General features: G+C 28.5%; 3 protein-coding genes and 1 long non-coding RNA gene across 15 annotated transcripts in view; all 4 read left to right on the top strand.

Annotated features, from left to right (window-relative positions):
- Positions 1-2,697: 2,697 nt before the first annotated feature.
- On the top strand, positions 2,698-4,396 carry LOC149880900 (uncharacterized). Of its 3 annotated transcripts, XR_016445362.1 has the most exons (5): positions 2,698-2,895; positions 3,176-3,295; positions 3,592-3,970; positions 4,066-4,173; positions 4,277-4,396. It is a non-coding gene; the product is annotated as an uncharacterized LOC149880900 (long non-coding RNA). The 3 variants fall into 3 exon arrangements; XR_016445361.1 differs by having other exon boundaries at positions 3,592-4,173; XR_016445363.1 differs by lacking the exon at positions 3,592-3,970 and having other exon boundaries at positions 2,702-2,895.
- Positions 4,397-4,453: 57 nt separating this feature from the next.
- The window catches only part of LOC149880876 (uncharacterized), a 189,979-nt gene continuing 175,212 nt past the window's right edge, over positions 4,454-19,220 (top strand). Inside the window, exon 1 of the mRNA XM_090067846.1 lies at positions 4,454-6,078. Coding sequence (XP_089923972.1) covers positions 4,718-6,031 — 1,314 coding nt within the window. The 5' untranslated portion in view covers positions 4,454-4,717 and the 3' untranslated portion in view covers positions 6,032-6,078. The remainder of the gene's footprint in view (positions 6,079-19,220) is intronic.
- LOC149880899 (uncharacterized) lies at positions 6,302-7,352 on the top strand. The gene is made up of 2 exons (XM_090067901.1): positions 6,302-7,155; positions 7,325-7,352. The coding sequence occupies exons 1-2, from the start codon at positions 6,302-6,304 to the stop codon at positions 7,350-7,352; spliced, it is 882 nt and encodes a 293-aa protein (XP_089924027.1).
- On the top strand, positions 10,989-16,671 carry LOC149880898 (uncharacterized). Of its 10 annotated transcripts, none has more exons than XM_090067847.1 (10): positions 10,989-11,106; positions 11,471-11,493; positions 11,577-11,594; positions 11,811-11,834; positions 14,200-14,223; positions 15,091-15,147; positions 15,221-15,241; positions 15,443-15,466; positions 15,549-16,333; positions 16,428-16,671. In XM_090067847.1, exons 2-9 carry the CDS (start codon positions 11,472-11,474, stop codon positions 15,746-15,748), a joined length of 390 nt encoding a protein of 129 aa, XP_089923973.1. In that variant the 5' UTR covers positions 10,989-11,106; position 11,471; the 3' UTR covers positions 15,749-16,333; positions 16,428-16,671. The 10 variants fall into 10 exon arrangements, with proteins under 10 accessions (XP_089923973.1, XP_089923976.1, XP_089923975.1 ...); XM_090067849.1 differs by lacking the exon at positions 10,989-11,106 and adding an exon at positions 14,695-14,715 and having other exon boundaries at positions 11,363-11,493; positions 15,118-15,147; XM_090067848.1 differs by lacking the exon at positions 10,989-11,106 and adding an exon at positions 14,453-14,476 and having other exon boundaries at positions 11,363-11,493; positions 15,118-15,147.

Genomic DNA, 19,220 nt, shown 5'->3' with positions numbered 1-19,220 from the left:
ACCGCCAGAAGAACCACATTGGCCATTGAAAATGTCGAGAAAATTGTTTACATAAAAGAAAACATTAAAAAAATAAAAATTAATTTATAATTGGGTATTTTTAAAAAAATTATATTTTAAAGTTGTAAAATATATATATATATATAATTATCTTTAAAACCATATTTTGTTTTTAATCGAACCGAACCAAACCGAACCGAATTTTGTTTTAAACCGAACCGGAAAAAAACCGAACCGATGGGTTTAAGTTTAAAATCGAATCGAAAAAAACCAAACCGAAAAAAACCTTAACCGCGTGGCCTTAGTTGCCCTTCGGTTCTTCAAAGAACTTACGGGTGCTTATAGCTGCATTTCGATTCTTGAAAGAACCTTCGGTTTTTAACAATTCTGTAAATGTTTTATGAACAAGTTACTCATCTAAAAATTGCTAAAAGGTTCTTTAAAAAACTCAAGTGTTCTTATCCTTATAATTCGGTTATTTTTTCAGCAATTGTATTTTATATTTATAATTTTTTCAATCTCTCTTTGCATGTGCAAGGTTCAAATGTATGTGCTAGTCAGGTGCTTATAAATTTCATAGCCTGTAAATAATTCTTTGATTTTTTGATTTTGTTACGTAATCTAATGGGTACCTATAAGTGCCTATTAGATTACCTAAAAAAATAGAATTTCAGGTTATACTTTGAACTTGTTTTGATCAATTAGATTACTATACTATAGTAATCTAATTGATCAAATATAGATAGTAACATAATTGATCAAAGGTATATAGTAACCTAAGTGATAAAAAAAGTATAGTCACCTAAAAGTTCAGAGTATGGCCTGAATTTCTTGTGATCTATTTGGTAATAATATCTTTTCTTACCTATACTATTTACTGTAGTATAGGTCAGAAAAAGATTACCTTATGGGTTAGGTAACCTAATACAAATTATTAGGTATCCTAATAAAAAAAAGTTATAGAAAAATTTAAATTTATTTCAAATAAGAAAAAGTAACGGAAAATGGAACCTAATATTCTAATTAAATAGGCCGTTGACTTTTTATTTATTAGTTATTATTAAAAAAATTTATGTTGCAGAAAAATTAGTATATATAAGTAAAATTAGTAAAATAAAAAAATTAGATTAATATGTGCATATATATATATATATCTTGTGACCTGTTGTGTGTGTGTGTGAAAGTCGGATAAAAACTGTTTTTTAGCATAAACAGTTTTTAGGCTCTAGATAAATAACAAAATGCGGTCATTTTTTAAATATTTTATAAAAACATGTATTTAAAATAATTACTCTACGTAAATAAATACTCTATGTGAATATTAAGGTGTCCTTTTAACAAGTATTTTTAAAAATAAGTAAAAATATCTAATCCGCGACGTTTTTTTGAATTATAATTGTTTTTAGAAATGATGATGAATACTGTCTTTCTCATGCTTCCATGGTTATTCAAAAGAGATTGCAGCGACCATTAATTTGTTGCGGGTAAAATGCCGTTAGTGCATTCGCCAACCATTGTGTTTGACTTTGAACAAGAAAATATGGCAACATCTCTAAAAGTTACGATTGTATTAGACTATGTCGAAGTCATGCGCGATGACTCCGGGATATACAACGTTCTTGCTTTAACATGTTTGATCGGAGTTAATTACTTGTATAATGCGAAATATCATCCAAAAATTTCAAATAGGCTAAAATTTGTGCAACATGCATCAATTGGTTTGTCAAGTGAAAGTGACGACATACCAAGGCCTGTACACCGTGTTACAAAACTGTTGAAGAAATGATTTAAGTTATTTTCGCTATAGATTTCATAAAAAAAATTCGAAGATTTATTTACTACTTATTAGATTAATTGTATTAAGTTAATTCTACGAAATATTTTAATAGTAGTAACTCAATACTTTTTTCATGAAAATAAATCTTAAAATGCTTTTACCGTATAGAATTTTGACGCATCTTAAGTTAGCTTTAAAAATTGTTTTTCAATTGTGTCTAAAATAATCACAACAATATGCTAGGTTTAATAGAACCTTACAGGGCTTTAATAGTTTAGGCTGACGGGACACCCCGTCCATTAAGGTTCCACCAAGAACCCTTCTTAAGGGTTCTTACAAATAACTTTAAAAAAAAGTTCTTATCAGAACTTTTAGGATGCCTCGTCAGCCTAAACCGTTAGAGCCCTTTAAAGTTTTTCGGAGCATACCCTTGTTCGGAGAGTGTATAGTTTTACTTGAACACAAAGAGTTGTTGAAAATGCCTTAAGTATTGTATCGAGTAGATTTCGTGTTTTTCATAAACCAATTATAGCCAATGTTGAAAATGTTATTGCAATAACAAATGCTGTAGTTGCTTTACAAAACTTTCTAATGACTGAAAATATAATTAACAATAATAGTCACTGCCCTTCAAACTATGTCGATCAGAATGGACCGAATGGAATACAACTTGGTTATTGGAGAAAAGAGGCGCCAAGTGTAAATGGTTTAGTTATCAATAGTACATCAAATAACTACTCTGACACTGCAAAAAAAGTAAGGAACTCCTTTAAAGAATTTTTAAATCAAGAAGGTGCAGTAGATTGGCAATTAGATACCAAACAGCGACTAAAATCAAATTAAAAGTATTATACATTATATTATATATAAAAGTACAATCCTTAATATAATTAGCACAGAAACGTTTAACGTTTAACGTTTAATGTTTAACGTCGTTTCGTCATTAGTTACTAGGCTTTGAAAAAGCGCGTTCTCTAAATGCACGCGGCCATTGGAGAAAGATCTCTTCAGCGAGTTGAAACTTTTTTCCTTTTGAAATCTAATCATTAGTTTAGATATATTACATAAAGAATCATGTTAAGAGAAATGATAATCGTTAAGATCATATTATAATTGAAGTAAGTATATAAAATAGTTATATATACATTTTTATTAGCTAAAGTAGAAAGGATTTAAATTTTTATCAGAAAAAGTAGAAAGGATTTTAATCTTTTAAATCGTTTGTATTTTGTTTGTTTTAGCTTTTCTTTCAGCATTTTTATTTTTGTTATTTTAATTTTTAGAAAGAAAATAGGGGTATGGATATTATTTAAAGTTACACTAATGCTACTTCCATAAAATGGTTATTACTACTTTGAAATTTTTGTGATGCTTATAATTATTTTTGTTCTTTTTTAGAAAATTTAGAAAAATAAATTAAAATTTTGTGCCAACACTGACATGGCATGTCACATGTTATTGTATGTAAAGGTTAAATTTTGTTGTGAGGATTACAGTTCTTATGAAAAAAAAAAGAAGGTAAAGAGTATTGTATGTAAATATATATTTTGTATCTTTTTTTAATTTTCTGGCATCATTTTTAAAATTTTTATTTGCACACTTATAGCTGTTTTATCAATGTGTTTTTAAAATAATGTAAAGTGTTTTTTTATTGTTTGTGTATGTGTTGATATGTGTTATATAATTGTTTTAAAAATTTGTTTAAATATGTATATGAGGTATATATATTTAACCTTATATACATATTTAAACATATTTATTGTGTTTATAGTTGGTACATATGTTTATATTATGTTGTTTCCGTGTTTTCAAAGTGCTGTTACTTGGTAAACGTGTAGAGCAAGATTTGTCAACTTTGCCAGCCAAGTGATGTACTTTTAACAGAGGGTTACACGATGGTGTTTAGTGTCAAACTGTTACTGCTTTTGGTCTAGCTGTTTTCAAGCCTTTATTATTAAAGATTATTCTAAAAATACATAATAATGTATTTTAATAACATTTTGCGTAATGTTGTTACTTATGCTTTGTTATATAAGAATGTTATCTTACTTAAGTTATTATCTACATATATTATATTAACTTATGGTGTGTGCTATTGTTGTGTGCTGTTGCTGTGATGTTTTTTTGTTATCTTTTGAGTTAGTAGACATTTGGCTTATCTTCATGTTGGTGTCTATTGTTAAAAATGGATAGGTAGTTTTATTAAAAATCAATAATCTAAAAGTCAATACAAATTATTTTGCCATATATACAATTTGATTTATCTCAATTTGATTTTTTGTCTTTAGCGCTGTTTACTACATGATTTTGCTATAAATATTCTGGAATCATGATGTTCCAGCATGAATTATTTTGTAAAAGCTAACATAAAATGTTAATATTTTACAACTCCTCTGGTAAATCATTACAGCTTTTCTCTTTAAGGTTCATGGATTTTCATTTTTTGTATGTAATGTTTTTCTTATTTATTTACTTATTCATTACATTTTTTTATTTTAGATTTATCAGATGATGCATTTATGTGGTATAGAAGAACAAAATATTGTAGAGTTATGTGAATTTTTAAAAAATGTTTGCTAATAATTTTTTTTTGAAGAAATGTTTAAGTTTGCAAAAAAGGGTTTACAATGTTTTTTTTTGTTTGTTTTTTTTTAATTTTTCTTTGTTAGCAGTATGTTTATTATTAGAATTGCATGTTTTTAATAATTTTTTTGCTTATTTGCTAAGCTAATTTTTTTCAAACATCTCCCAGCTGATATATATATTTTTTTATAGTCATAAGATTATTGTATAATTTAATTTAAATGACAGTCTGTTATATTTAAAAATTATTTGTGTGTGCTATTTAGAGTAGAAAGGAAATTATATAGGAAAGATCGCGATCTTCAGGATTCGTTTCTTTTCTGATTCGTATAACTTTCAATTGAAAGTGAAGTTTAAATGGATGATATTAGGCTAGAAGCAGATATTAGTTTAGAAAATGGAAATGTTAATAGGCAAGTTAATTGTCGCAGAAATGAAAGAGATAGGCTCAGGCGAGATGAAATTAATAATCGACAAAATGCTAGAAATGCTGCTCGGCAAGCAGCAAATAATTCAAACCCAAATGAGGAGAGCTTAATTAGGCGAATTGAAAATAATCGTCGCAGAAATGAAAGAGATAGGCTCAGGAAAGATGAAATTAATAATCGACAAAATGCTAGAAATGCTGCTCGGCAAGCAGCAAATAATTCAAACCCAAATGAGGAGAGCTTAATTAGGCGAATTGAAAATAATCGTCGCAGAAATGAAAGAGATAGACATAAGCGAGATGAAATTAATAATCGACAAAATGCTAGAAATGCTGCTAGATACGAAAGAATGTATTGTATAGCAAGAAGCAATACTATTCCAGATTATAATTATTTAGGAGAAATGAATTATGTTTGTCAGCATTGTGGTGCTAAGAAATTTCCTGATGAAACACATTTTTTATGTTGCCATAATGGAAAGGTAGTTTTGTCGCAACCTTCATCATTTCCACAAGATTTAGAAGATTTATTTAAAGGAAACTATGCAGATAGAAATGCCAATCTGAATTTTTTAAAATATATTAGAAATTATAATGCCTGTCTTTCTTTTGCTTCATTTGAAGCTAATGTAGTTCAAACCATGAATCATGGGCCGCCATGTTTTAGAATATGTGGTCAAGTTTTTCATCGTATAGGTAATCTAAGACCAAATCAAGATGTTCTGCCAACATATTGTCAACTATACATTTATGATCCACTTGCAGCAGTAAATTTTAGAATGCAAAAACGTGGTAATGATCTTTGCTTAAATGATTTAATGTTGCGATTGCAAACTATTATTAGTGAAGAAAACCCATTTGCTATTGCATTTAAAAACATGGCTGAAGTGGAAGATGAAGAAGTTCGTCGAGCAGCTCTAGAAGGGCGCTCAGTGTCAGTTGTAAAAATGTCTTTACTTGAAGGGCAAGATAGACGTCGCTATAATCTCCCTTCACATAACGAAGTTGCAGTTGTATTTGTTGGTGAAGATGGTGCACCACCTGCTTCCAGGGAAGTTGTTATTTACCCAAGAGGTCAACCTCTTAAAACTATATCAAGTTTGTCTGCCAACTTAGATCCTATGGTTTATCCTCTATTTTTTCCGAGGGGTGATGCTGGTTGGCATAATCAATTGGTTCACAACCCTAAGCGTGCTACATTGGTTAGAAATCATGTTACATTATCTCAGTATTACAAATATTAACTTTCAGTTAGACAATTTTTTTCTTCACTCTTTTATGGCAAAAAACTGTTTCAGCAATATGCTGTTGATGCGTATGTTAAAATTGAAGGCCAGCGTCTTGCTTTCATCAGAAATAACCAAAACAAACTGAGAAGCGAGCAATATGATGTCTTACACGACCATGTAAACAACCTCAGAAATGATCATAATGTTAGACCCGGGCGTGTTGTAGTTTTGCCATCAACTTATGTAGGAAGTCCTAGAGCTTTAAAAGAAAACTTTGAAGATGCTATGGCTATAAATAAAAAGGATGGTAAACCAGATCTTTTTATTACTTTCACTTGCAACCCAAAATGGCGCGAGATAACTGAAAATTTATATCCAGGTCAGACAGCAAATGATAGACCTGACTTGGTTATTCGAGTATTTAAACTCAAATTAAATAACCTTCTTAATGACATTTTTAAGCATGGTGTATTAGGGAAAGTTGTAACACATGTTCAGGTTATTGAGTTTCAAAAGCGTAGTTTGCCACATGTTCATATTTTATTTCACTTTGCAAATGATGATAAGCTTGAAACAGCACATGATATCAATAATTTAATATCTGCTGAAATTCCAGATCCGATTGTTATTCGAGACCTTTATGACGTTGTTAAAACTTGCATGATTCACGGTCCATGTGGCATACTGAATCCAAATTCTCCCTGCATGAAAGATGGGGTGTGTAGCAAAAACTATCCTAAAGAAATTAATGCTAACACAGTAGCAGTTCATAATGGTTATCCGCGATATAGACGTCGTGATAATGGTTTGGTTATCAATATTAAAGGTAACAATGTAGATAACCGCTGGGTGGTACCTTACAATCCATGGTTATCAAAGAAATATCAAGCTCACATTAATGTTGAAGCTTGCATGTCTGTTAAGGCTGTTAAATATTTGTACAAATACATATACAAGGGTCAAGACTGTGCCAATATTTTAATAAATGATCAAATTAATCATGATGAAGTAAACACTTTTTTAGATTGTCGTAATGTTAGTGCACCTGAAGCATTGTGGCGAATTTTTGAGTATCCAATAAGTCACATGTCACACACTATTATACGCCTTAAAGTTCATCTACCTGAAAATCAATTAGTGTATTTTAGAGAAGGAGCAGAACAAATGGCTTTAGATCGTGCAGCTCAACGTGATACGCACCTAACAGCATGGTTTAAGTTAAATACTGAAAATAAAAGAGCACATTGCTATTCTTATGTAGACATTCCTTATCACTTTATATTTGATGATAAACATTGTAAATGGAAGGTTAGACAAAGGGGCGGTGATAAGGTAATAGTAAGAATGTATAAAGTTAATCCAACTGGAGAATTGTTTTTTCTTAGGTTGTTACTTTTGCAAGTAAAAGGAGCAACATTTTGGGAGGACGTGCGTACTGTTAATGGTAATGTTCTTGAAACGTTTCGTGAAGCATGTGTTTTGAAAGGCTTGCTGCAAGATGACACTGAATGGCAGAATACACTCTCTGAGGCGGTTTTAACACGTATGCCAAACAAATTAGACAGTTGTTTTCAATTATTTTGACTTTTTGTGAACCTGACAATCCTTTAGATCTCTGGAATTCATACAAAGCTTTTATGATGGAAGATTTCATTCACCGCTCATTCCCACTTCTGACAGCTGAACAAGCTACTCTTCATCAAATTGAAAAGATTATTAATCAAAGTGGTAAAACGCCGGCTGATTACAATCTGCCAGTTATTGATGAGTTTATAGGTTTAAATCTAGAAAATTTTGATGAAAATGTTCAACAATCTATTGACGAAGCCAATCGAATGAGACTGTTGCTTAATGTCAATCAATTAAATGTATGTAATGCTATTCTTGCTGCACTGAATGAGCAACCAAGTGTAGAAAATCAACATTCTAGATTGTTTTTCATGGATGGACCAGCTGGTAGTGGAAAAACCTTTACTTATAATTATTTGATTGCTGAAACCATAAGTAGGGGCTTTAAATCTGCCACAGCTGCATGGACTGGCATAGCAGCAACTCTTCTTTCAAATGGATCTACATTGCATGGCTTGTTCAAACTTCCTGTTCCAATATTGGATAATAGCACATGTAATGCAACTCCTAATTCTATACACGGGCATTTTTTAAGACAAGTTAGTTTGTTTTTGCTTGATGAAACATCCATGATACCTAAACATGCGTTAAATGCAATTGATAGGTTGTTAAAAGATATTTGCAACAACAACCATCCGTTCGGAGGAAAAATCATTCTTTTTGGTGGTGACTTTAGGCAAATTCTGCCTGTTGTGAAAAGAGGACAACCAGCTGAAATACTAGAATCGTGTATAAAATGTTCTTTGCATTGGCAATGGGTGCAGAAGTTTGCATTAACTGAAAATATGAGAGTACAAGATGGGGAAGGTGAATTTTCCCAATGGCTATTAAAACTTGGGAATGGAACAATACCTGTCAAAGGGGAGGATCCTTTTAAAGGATGCATTGAAATACCAAATCAGTGCATTATTAGAGAAAATGAATCGATTGTTGAAAAGATTTTTGGAGATGCTGATCAAAATGATTATTCTAAACGTGTGATTTTAACACCAACCAATTTTGATTCATTATCAATCAATGAAGAAGTGCTTGAATGTCTGCCGGGTGAAGTCAAAATTTATTTAAGTGCTGATCAAATTGATACTGATGACCCTAATGAAAGGAATAACTTTCCTGTTGAGTTTTTGAACAGCTTAACTCCTTCAGGTATGCCACCTCATTGTTTAAAATTGAAAATTGGTTGTGTAATTATGCTACTTAGAAATTTAGATCTCAAAGCTGGGTTATGCAATGGTACTCGAATGAAGGTTTGTGCTATTCAAAATAATTATATTGATGCAGAGGTTTTGACTGGTGTTTCTGGTGGTAAACGGGTTTTTGTTCCTCGAATTCAATTGGCTCAATCAGATTCTAATTTACCTTTTGTTCTAAAACGTCGTCAGTTTCCTGTCAGATTGGCTTATTCAATGACAATTAACAAAAGTCAAGGTCAAACATTTGATAGAGTTGTGGTATATCTCAAAAAACCGTGTTTCTCTCATGGTCAACTATATGTTGCATGTTCAAGAACTAGAGCATTTAATAGTTTGTTTTTCAAAATTGATAAACATCTCATTCAAGGTATGGTAGGTGAAAAGTGTTACACAAATAATGTTATATTTTCTAATGTTCTTAATTTATAGTCTTTAGATTTTAATTTCGAAAATTTACTGTTTGTAGGTTGTGAGCATATTTTGTATGTATAACTTTATTTATTATTTTCATATTTTTTTTCATAGTTTTTGATAAATATATCCTGTCATTTAATATTGTTATAAAATGTGTTTATATGTGTTATATACCACCATATTTGTTTATAGTCGTATATATGTTTAAATTATGTTGTTTCCATGTTTTCAAAGTGGTGTGACTTGGCATTATGTTGAGCAAGATTGATAATCTTGCCAGCCAAGCGGTGTACTTATAGCAGAGGTGTGACTTGGCAGCATTTAGTGCCAGGCGGTGTTACTGCTTTAGAGCTAGGTGTTGTCTAGCCTTTTTTAATTATTCTGGAAACACATAATAATGTCTGTTAATGTTTAGCGTAATGTGTATGAGAGAGTATGCAACCTTGATCTTTAAATCTAGGGTGTTTTAATGTCCTAAATTTGAAGTAATTGAATAACTAATATTGAACGTAAAAACAAATATACTTTTTTGTATTTATATGTTTAGTAAAAAGATAAATATAGTTAACTTTAAATTGGTTTTCTAATTTTGCATTTCATATTTTAATTTGGTTAGTTATTTTCGCTGGAATTTAGGATCAAGGGTGTAAATATTCTATTGTTATGTGTTATTGTTGTGCTGTTTTGTGTTGATAGACTACTTGGCTTATCTTCACGTTGGTGTCTATTGTTAAAAATGAATAATAGGTAGTTTCATTATTGGAACTTACTGCTTTTGTTCATTTACTAAAAGCCAAGGCATCATTATGCCAAAAATGCAACTTATATCTGAATTTGATTTTTTTTTTTTTTTTAGAATTGTTAATCCTTTTGTACTTCGAAACAGATTTTACATTATATTATTTTGGTAAAAGGTCTTCATCAAAAACTTCATTTCTCCTAATAAAAATAACTATTCTCCTGGCCACCATTAAAGCAAAAACGGGGAAGGGAGGTCCTTTATTAGTGTCAAAATATTTAAGAGAATTAAATTTCGAGTAACAAAAGGAATTTTTAGTAAATGGTAGCAAATTACCGTTTACCAAAAACTATTGAAACAAAGAGGCCACAATATAAAAATGGTCTGTTGAACAGACTTAACAAGACCCGGGTGCGGTCAGCTTGGTTAACAGACATGAAAGTATGTCAGGTTAAAAACTATTTTTACTGTTCTATCACATTTAGCTTCCAAAAATGTTTCAAATTGGCTTTAAAGGCTACGTTACGTGACCTTTAAAGCCAATTTGAAACATTTTTGGAAGCTAAATGTGATAGTACAGTAAAAATACTATTTTAAGATTTTTTGGCTCATAAAAGGGATTTAAGACTTAATCGATTGTGGTTTCCTATTAAACCGCAATAAACAACGATTAGAAAGCAATATGGCCCAGACGGAATATGCGACATAAATATCAAATTTGTATTTTACTCATTCACAAAAAATGGAGTTAAGACAAATTGGCTCTCATGTCCAGATATGTTTACTGCACATATTAGTAAATAAACTAACTATTTGCGTAATGAGTTAGACGCATTGATGAGTTATTTTAGGCATTGATTAAAATTGCTAAACACAATGCAATTAATTGAATATGCTAATCGTAATGTAATTTGTAATAATGTAATGCTAAAGTTAAATGCGCTTTTACTTTTTAGTTACTCTTGGTTGTTTTGTTACGCTTAGTGAAGGACAGGTTTTGTTTGTGCGCTGTTAGTTTTTCTTCTGTTCTGGAATTTTGAGATTGGAATTTCCAGTTATTTAAAAAAGCACGTTTCTATTATATCTGTTCTATTACATCTTATCATATCTTTCAAGTAGGTTATATTCTGTGTTGTAATTAGCGTAAAAATTGCATTATTGTATCGCGCATCAGAAGGAGCGTTGTGCGTGCGTCATATATTTATTGTAAAGAAATTCATTGTACACAATGAATTTTCATTGTACACAATGAATATTCATTGTACACAATGAATTTGGAAAACATATATAAATTGTAAAAGCTGAGAAGAAAGGAGAGAATTTTATAAATTGTTATTGTAATGACAACACGGTCATCTTGATTTTACATACTCTTTTATCACTTAAATCGTTTACATTTTTTTTTTATATCTTAATATGTCTATTTTTATATTAAATTTGTTTCTTATATTTCTTTTTATTTTTATATCGAATTGATAGAATGTCCCAAATCGTCGATGAAGGTTTGTATTTACTTTGATGTGTGTCATGTTACTGATTCGTATCATGTTAGGTAGTTAGTTCTTAAAGATATGTTTATTTTTAGTCGCTGAATTACTAAGAAGTAAGTTTTGTTCCCTTTTGTTATAATGAAATGTTACAAATTGCAGTTCGTTTATGTTTGTTGATTTAAATTAACTTTACAATAATAAATTGGTTTAGAGGAAAATTTATGTAAATTAATTCAATCCAGAAAGATTAAATAATTATTTTAATATTGAAGTAATTAAAGAGGTTTAAGAAAGAATCGAATTCAATATTTGTTTGTTTTTCTGTTTAGATGACAACAGTATAATTGAAGAAAGTAAGTTTTAAAAAGGAAAAAAAAAACTTTTTAATGTGTTTTTTTTTTAAGTAGGTTTAAAATTTCAGGCTTTTAAAATCTTATATTCTTAAATATTTTATAATTAAAAAATATCTATGTTAAATTTTTAAAATCTTATAATCTTAAATATTTTATAATTAAAAAATATCTATGTTAAATTACACCAGGGGCCAATGCTATAAACATAAAAAACGAAGTTTTTTCCGTAAAACACGAAGTTTTTACCGTAAAAAGCGAAGAAAAAAAAAGTCCATTGCTATAAACATTCAAAAAACTCCGTTTTTAAGATAAAAACTTCGCTATTAAATCCAATGCTATAAACGAACAAGGGAATCGCCTTTTCAGATAAAAAATGCGTTTTTTCGAAAAAAAACTTCAGATAGATTTTTGATCTCAATTTTAGATATTTTCTTCGTGATTTTTGGCGGCCATTGTTGGAACAACGTTAGCGCTTCAAAATCATTGAACATTCTTTGTTTGTGTTTTTATGCAGATATTTTATAGATAAAGCTTAAAAGGATTTTGGTAACTTCATAATAAACTAATTACTTAAAATCTGCATTTAATCGATTATTCAGTTCCTTGTTGTGCTTCGTTAACAATGCATGCATGAATTTAAAATTCCATACTTATTTATGAAGGTTTTCGATAGTAATTCTGGTTAAACAAATTTTTCATAGTGTTTGACTAAAGAAAAGTATAAAGAGTTGATAAATATGCCATATAATACACAAATACACAACAAAATAATACACAAATACACAACAAAATAAAATGCTGTTTAAAGAACTTAAAATGTTACTAGCAATAAAGATCAGAGAAAACAAAGAGGTTCTTCTTGGGAAGCTTAGTATGTTTTAATTAGCAAACTATTTAAATAAAAATATGTATTGCTACATTATATTTTATATATGTATATATATATATTTACAAATGTTATAGTATAAGTATGTAATATATAGTATATATTAACATAATATAAGTATGTAATCAATCAATCATATTTCTAAATAAAGATTTTACATTCGAGTTTATATACAAATAGTTATAAACTAATGTAAAGTAAGCTACTAACAGTGCTAATGATATATAACAAGGGTAATAATAATGGCAATTTAATCATTCTATTCAAAAACAGCAGAGATATATTACAGTATATAAAATTAACAGTGATAACATGATGTAATGTATAGTATATATCAATTTTATATATATCTAAATATATATATATATATATATATATATATATATATATATATATATATATATATATATATATATATATATATATATATATATATATGTAAATATATATATACTTCCAATAGTTTTATTAACTTAATACACTAACATTGAAAATAGCTTCCCCTACACTGTGTATAATACGATAAATTGTGTTGGTAAAGATTCCATGACAGTCTCTGAGAACATGAAAAAAAACATTTGTGCCAATAAAATGAAGAAATGCTTAGTATAATGTTGCAAATTGCTTAGTATAATGTTGCAAATCATCTTTAAGCCTAGTTTCTAAAAAATCTAATACAGCTCTTGGGACTCGATACTGCTCTCGAAAAACGTTGTCAGAAACATCTTCGTTAAAAAAGCGACCATTAAACTAAAATGATATTGAAAAACAAAACAAAAATATAATTTCTGCGCCTATTTAGTTTGATTTCTGATTTTGTTCGATAAAAAATCATTATATATATATGTATATATATATATATATATATATATAGTAATTTTAAGTAATGTTTTAAACACCAACCTCTCGAGGCAATCGGTGGCGAAGCTAATTTTCTGCAACTTCGAAATCTAAGTCTTCGCCCGAAAAAATTAAATTCATGTTCCTACTTTAATTTTACACAGCTTTTTTAAACACCAAATACTAGAATGTAAAAATATTCATAAAAGTAGAATAGACAGCACAGCATACTTAATGACTAATAAAATTCATTAATTAGGCCTAATAAATAAAAATTACAATAAAAATTACTATTATATAACTACTATGTATTACGGATAAAAAAGTTCGTGAATTTTAGTGACGTATACGTTTTATGCTTTATAGCAATGGCCGAAAAAAATACAAACAGCGATAAATTCTTCGAGATTACGAACTTTTTTTCGTACGTGAAAAATTGCGTTTTTACGAAAGATTTTTTTTCTCGAAAAAAACTTCGAATTGTTTATAGCATTGGCCCCTGGTTGTAGAAAATAGTTATAGTTTAATGATAAGGTTGTAAACAGTTAGAGCCGATTGAATAGATCAAAGATCGATTTAATCAACTTAACCTACTGCCATAGTGAAAATTCACTATCAATTGTTTGTTTTTCTGTTTAGTTGGCAACAATGTAGAGAGAGATAGTAAGTTTTAAAGGATTTATTTTTTTAAAAAGTAACTAAAATGTTTTTTAAAAAATCGTTGTTGACTTTAAAGTAAAATAGTAGGTTTTTATAATTTTTACAATAAGCCCAAGAACTTAGGTCCTACTTAAAATTGTCAGTAATAAAGAGAAGAAATTTAAAATTCTCAATAAGAAAGCTTTTTATTATATTATATCAAGTAAGTTTAATTAAGATTTATTTTCTTTAGTTGATAAAGAAAGAGCTAATAATGGTATTAATTACATTAGTTAAATGAGTTTATTTTTAAAAAGTTAAGTAGATATTTTACCGTCTATACATTTAAGTGCTTTGATTATTTAGATACCGAAGTCAAGGAAGAATTAAGTCAGTGTTTTTTGCTATTAGATATTTGTTAACAGGAATTTGTTTATTTGTACTGTAACTGGAATTTTAAAACTTCAAGTACTTAAGCTTTATTTTTTCTTTTAGGAGAGTTGGAAAAAAAACTAAGTATAAATTATATGATTATGATTAGTATAGTTAAGTAAATGAAGTATTTATATCTGTACCTCAAAAGTCCAAGGTCAGTTTTCACACTGTAGAAATTGTCCAGGAGAGAAAAAATAGTAAAATAATTAGTCTTTATTGGCTTATTCTTGATGTTTAAATTTGTTATTTTTTCGTGTTTTATTTAATTTTTCTTGAGGCACATTAAATATATTTTTGAAAAAAATTAAAAATAAAAAATTAAAAAAAGTGAAAAAACATTTCTGAACAATCAACCTTTGTCTTCTGAGGTACAGATACTAAGATTTAAAGTTTATTTTAGTTTATACTTTTGGTTTAGTTTGTAGTCAATTTTGGTTTAGTTTTTGTTTGTTTTAGCTTCAGTTGTCTTTTTTCTTACTTTAGACAACTTTATGGAGGAAATGAAAGGATTAGGTAAAAAAAATTATAATATATTAATGTAAATATTATTTTATCAATTATTTTGAGGTATATTTTTTATCTTTAGTGTCTGGTAGAAGTACAACTGGTAGGACTGTGTTTTAAATTTTAAGTATTTTTTCTGGAGAAATATGTGTTATAGGTGAAAGAATTATTTAATTTATTAATATTATTAAGATAAATTCAAATATGACATCTTTAAACTTCGCATTTTACTCATTTTTATTAAGATTAAATTTTTTACCAGTTTAACTCTTTTTTATTTTTTTTATTTTTTAAACATTTTTAGCATCCTCTTCATCCTCTGAAAATGGTGAGGATATGCTTTATATTTTGATTATATAAAATTGCAAATATTTTTAATTTTTATTATATCCATCTATTTGTAATTTTAGATCCGTTAACTTTTGAGCAATATAAAAGATATCGCTCCCAACACCCAGGGCCTCTCTCGGAGAGGTCCTTTAATAAGTGGCGTACCAATGGCGGTATAGATGAGCCATCCTTTAAATGGAGGGCCCATCCATACCGGGGTGTTGGGAGACACCGAAGAAAAAACAGCAACCAAAAGGTTGTAAATGTCTTCTATCAGTGAAGATATTTATAACCTTTTTGTTGCCGCTTTTTTCACTTTTTTTTTATTATTGTAAATTTTTATTAATTTTCTTTAATAAAATATTTTGTTTATATGGTTTGTTTTTGTCTTTTTTAATTAAAATTTTATTTTTACCAATTAAACTTATTAATTAAACTTAGATATAGTTAACTTGAACCATTACTCAATCAGCATAACATGATATCATAAAATCACATTCTTTATAATGTAACATTCTTCATAATATAACAATATTTTGTTAAAAATAATTCATTGGTAGTTTAATTTATTGAACTCTCTGCTTTTAAAATTTTCTATAAGCCAAGACAATATGTTTTGCTATATAAATGCAATTTATTTATATCTCAATTTGATTTTATCTTTTTTTATCGATTTATTGTTAGGCTATTTGAAGCATTAGTTATTTTGTTTTTTAGTTAGTATTTTAAATCTATTGTAATGTCTTTTAAATTAAACTAATTAAACTAAATACTACTAAAAGCCAACATGAAATAACGTCATAAAACAACACCGACAAGCTGCATGACAGTAGCTTAAGTACAACAACAGGTTACCGAAACTCAGGTATATTGTCTTTCAGTTTGTTTGGTTTTTTTTTTTCTTTCTCTCCCTCTCTCTTCATTCTATGTCTACTTATATTTTACAATTTTTTATTTAGGCTTATCGTATGACGCATTAATGCAATATAAAAGATGAAAGTTTACATATTTTTAAATTTTTTATACACATGTTTGATTGTAAATTAACTTTTTTTTGTTTAAAACGTATTTGTACTCAATGGCTTAGTTATTTTTTATAAATTTATTAAGTAATGTGTATTTAACGTTTTAAAGTCGATTTCCTTTGTTAAAGAAACATGTAACAAGTAGCTACTAAATAATTAATAAATCAAGTATAAATTACGTTCGTTTTACGTTAATGTGATTAAATAAACTACATGATATAAAAATATAACAATATTTCCGATTTATATTTTCGTCAATTTAAAGCATGTTGATGCGTTATTATTTTGTGTTAGTAACTAAAAACGCAATATGTTGAATTAAGTAATGTAGAGGAAAATGGTTTTGCCCTACTCTGATATGACTCATCTCATGTAAATTACGAAAATAATGTTAAGTAATTGGTAAATTATTTTACCTCCGCAAATTTTTTATTTTCTTTTTACAGATGGTTTAATCTTTACAATTTAAAGGGCAAAACCTTAACTAATACCCTAAAAGGGTATTAGTTAAGGTGTTGAAACTTAAAAATTGTGGAAAACAGCCACTATAAATTAAGTAACAGACCGACCATAACCCGTATTACGGGTTGCTTTTTGCTAGTAAATTAATTAATAATAATTACTTTTTTGTTTTTCTTTTTATAAGAGAAAAATAAATACAACTAATAAAATACAACTTCAAAATATCTGCATATTCGACTCCAAATTCTATTTCAAATAAAAGTTGATTTATTTTTAACTTGGCTAATCTTGCCTTTTTAATCGGTAATCCTTGCAACACAGGAATAAGACTATTACAAAAAACAGACATTTCAAAGATGGTTTTATTTTTTTGCGGGGTTGGTTGTCACGGGGGATTGGTTGTCACAAAGTTTATTACAGAAAATGTAGATAAGATTCAGAACTTTAAAATCATTTAATCAAAATGTTATTTTAAAAAAACATTTTCACTGTAATTTTCAGCTCTTTTTAGCGTGTAGAAAACAAGTTATTTGCTTTTATAGGTTTTTGATATGAAAAAGTTGAAATTTGCTCACTTAGAAATTTTCTTTTACCAAACGAAAATTACTTTATTGTGCTTTGAATGTACATTTTTAAAGTTTCTTATTCATTGGAGTAGCTTAATCCACAAAAAATTCTCATGAAATTCATACGCTTTTAGGTAAGTTTACAGGTGTTTTGCAACTTACATAGAAGGGGTTGCTTGTCATAAAATATATGGGGATGATTGTCACAATTGCATCGACTCCGTGTGCTGCAAACTATACGCCGCTTTTAAATATTCCTTGTTTATTTGTCCGTATTATTGAGGAATATTTTAATGTTAAAGATATTATTTAAAAATCTTAAGTCAATGTGTTATACTTGTTTAAGTAAATATCTATAATCTAAATAATTTTTATTTCAATGTGTATAACTTTAAATTGTGATCAAATATTTAATATAATTATAGAAAAAGGAATACAGAATTTTAACTGCTTGTTGTTTTGTTTGTACGATTGTCTGTGTATTGTATGTGTGTGTGTATATATATATATATATATATATATATATATATATATATATATATATATATATATATATATATATATATATATTATATATATATATATATATATAATGTCTTGTGCATACATTATTTGCAAATATTTTTCTTTGCTTAGTGAAAACATGGTACGAAATTTTAAAAGAAAAACTAATAGAGGTTATACTTCTGGAGATATCACTATGTGTACTATTAAAGATGTAAAGCTTAACAACATTTCTATTAGATCAGCAGCAAAAAGCCATGGCCTTAATTACAGAACATCAACACGTTATTGTAAAAAAATTATTATTACTAACCTATCGCATGCTTCTATAACAGATTTAATTGACAAAAATCAAAATTCCACCTGCATGAACATTATAGGATACAAAAGTCAACAGATATTGCCAGACAAAGCAGAAAAATTTATTTTGGTTTAACTCCTACTGAAGTAAAAAAGCTTGCTTTCCAGCTTGCAGTTAAAAATAATATAAAAGTTCCCAATTCTTGGGTTGTAAAGGAACAAGCTGGTAAGGATTGGTTTACAGGATTTATAAAGCGCCACCCAAATATTTCCATTAGGCAACCTGAAGCTACTAGTTTAAGTCGAGAAACAAATTTCAATAAGCAGAATGTTGCATTATTTTTCAGCAATTTGCAGCACTGTATGCAAAACTACTTGTTCTCACCAAATGACATTTGGAACATGGACGAAACTACTGTAACTACTGTACAAAGACCTAAAATTGTTGTTGCCAAAAAAGGATTAAAACAAGTAGGAGCCATCACGTCAGCTGAAAGAGGAACTCCTGTAACACTAGCATGCACAATAAATGCTATTGGAAATAGCATTCAACCTTTTTTTATTTTTCCTCATAAAAACTTTTAAAATCATTTTCTATTAGGAGCACCAACAGGAAGTGCAGGAGATGCCAATGCAAGTGATTGGATGAAAGAAGAAAACTTTGTAAAATATCTACAACATTTTGTAGGCAATACAAAATGCACTAAAGAAAAACCTTGTTTATTGTTGCTTGACAATCATGAAACCCATCTTAGTATTGAACGTTTAGATGTGGCAAAAAAAAAAAGGAATAGTAATGCTTGCCTTTCCACCGCACTGCACGCATAAGTTGCAGCCCTTGCACAGGGCAGTTTATGGTCCCCTCAAAAACTATATAAATACTGCTATGACTTGA

The sequence above is a fragment of the Hydra viridissima genome, unplaced genomic scaffold, assembly GCF_058129835.1.
Source record: "Hydra viridissima isolate aposymbiotic clone 2 unplaced genomic scaffold, HvirCarnegie_v1 scaffold_12, whole genome shotgun sequence".
Classification (NCBI taxonomy): Eukaryota; Metazoa; Cnidaria; class Hydrozoa; order Anthoathecata; family Hydridae; genus Hydra; species Hydra viridissima.
This window is presented reverse-complemented; position numbering and strand designations above follow the sequence as displayed.

What these genes read in the sequence shown, in the direction of transcription:
- LOC149880899 (XM_090067901.1), top strand. Translation starts at nt 6,302, where the DNA reads ATGGCTATAAATAAAAAGGATGGTAAACCAGATCTTTTTATTACTTTC. An exon ending in CTACCTGAAAATCAATTAGT is followed by an intron (nt 7,156 to 7,324) that starts GTATTTTAGAGA and finishes TGTAAATGGAAG; the next exon opens with GTTAGACAAAGGGGCGGTGA.
- LOC149880898 (XM_090067847.1), top strand. Translation starts at nt 11,472, where the DNA reads ATGTCCCAAATCGTCGATGAAG. An exon ending in GGAGGAAATGAAAGGATTAG is followed by an intron (nt 15,148 to 15,220) that starts GTAAAAAAAATT and finishes TTTTATCTTTAG; the next exon opens with TGTCTGGTAGAAGTACAACT. An exon ending in GTCTGGTAGAAGTACAACTG is followed by an intron (nt 15,242 to 15,442) that starts GTAGGACTGTGT and finishes AAACATTTTTAG; the next exon opens with CATCCTCTTCATCCTCTGAA.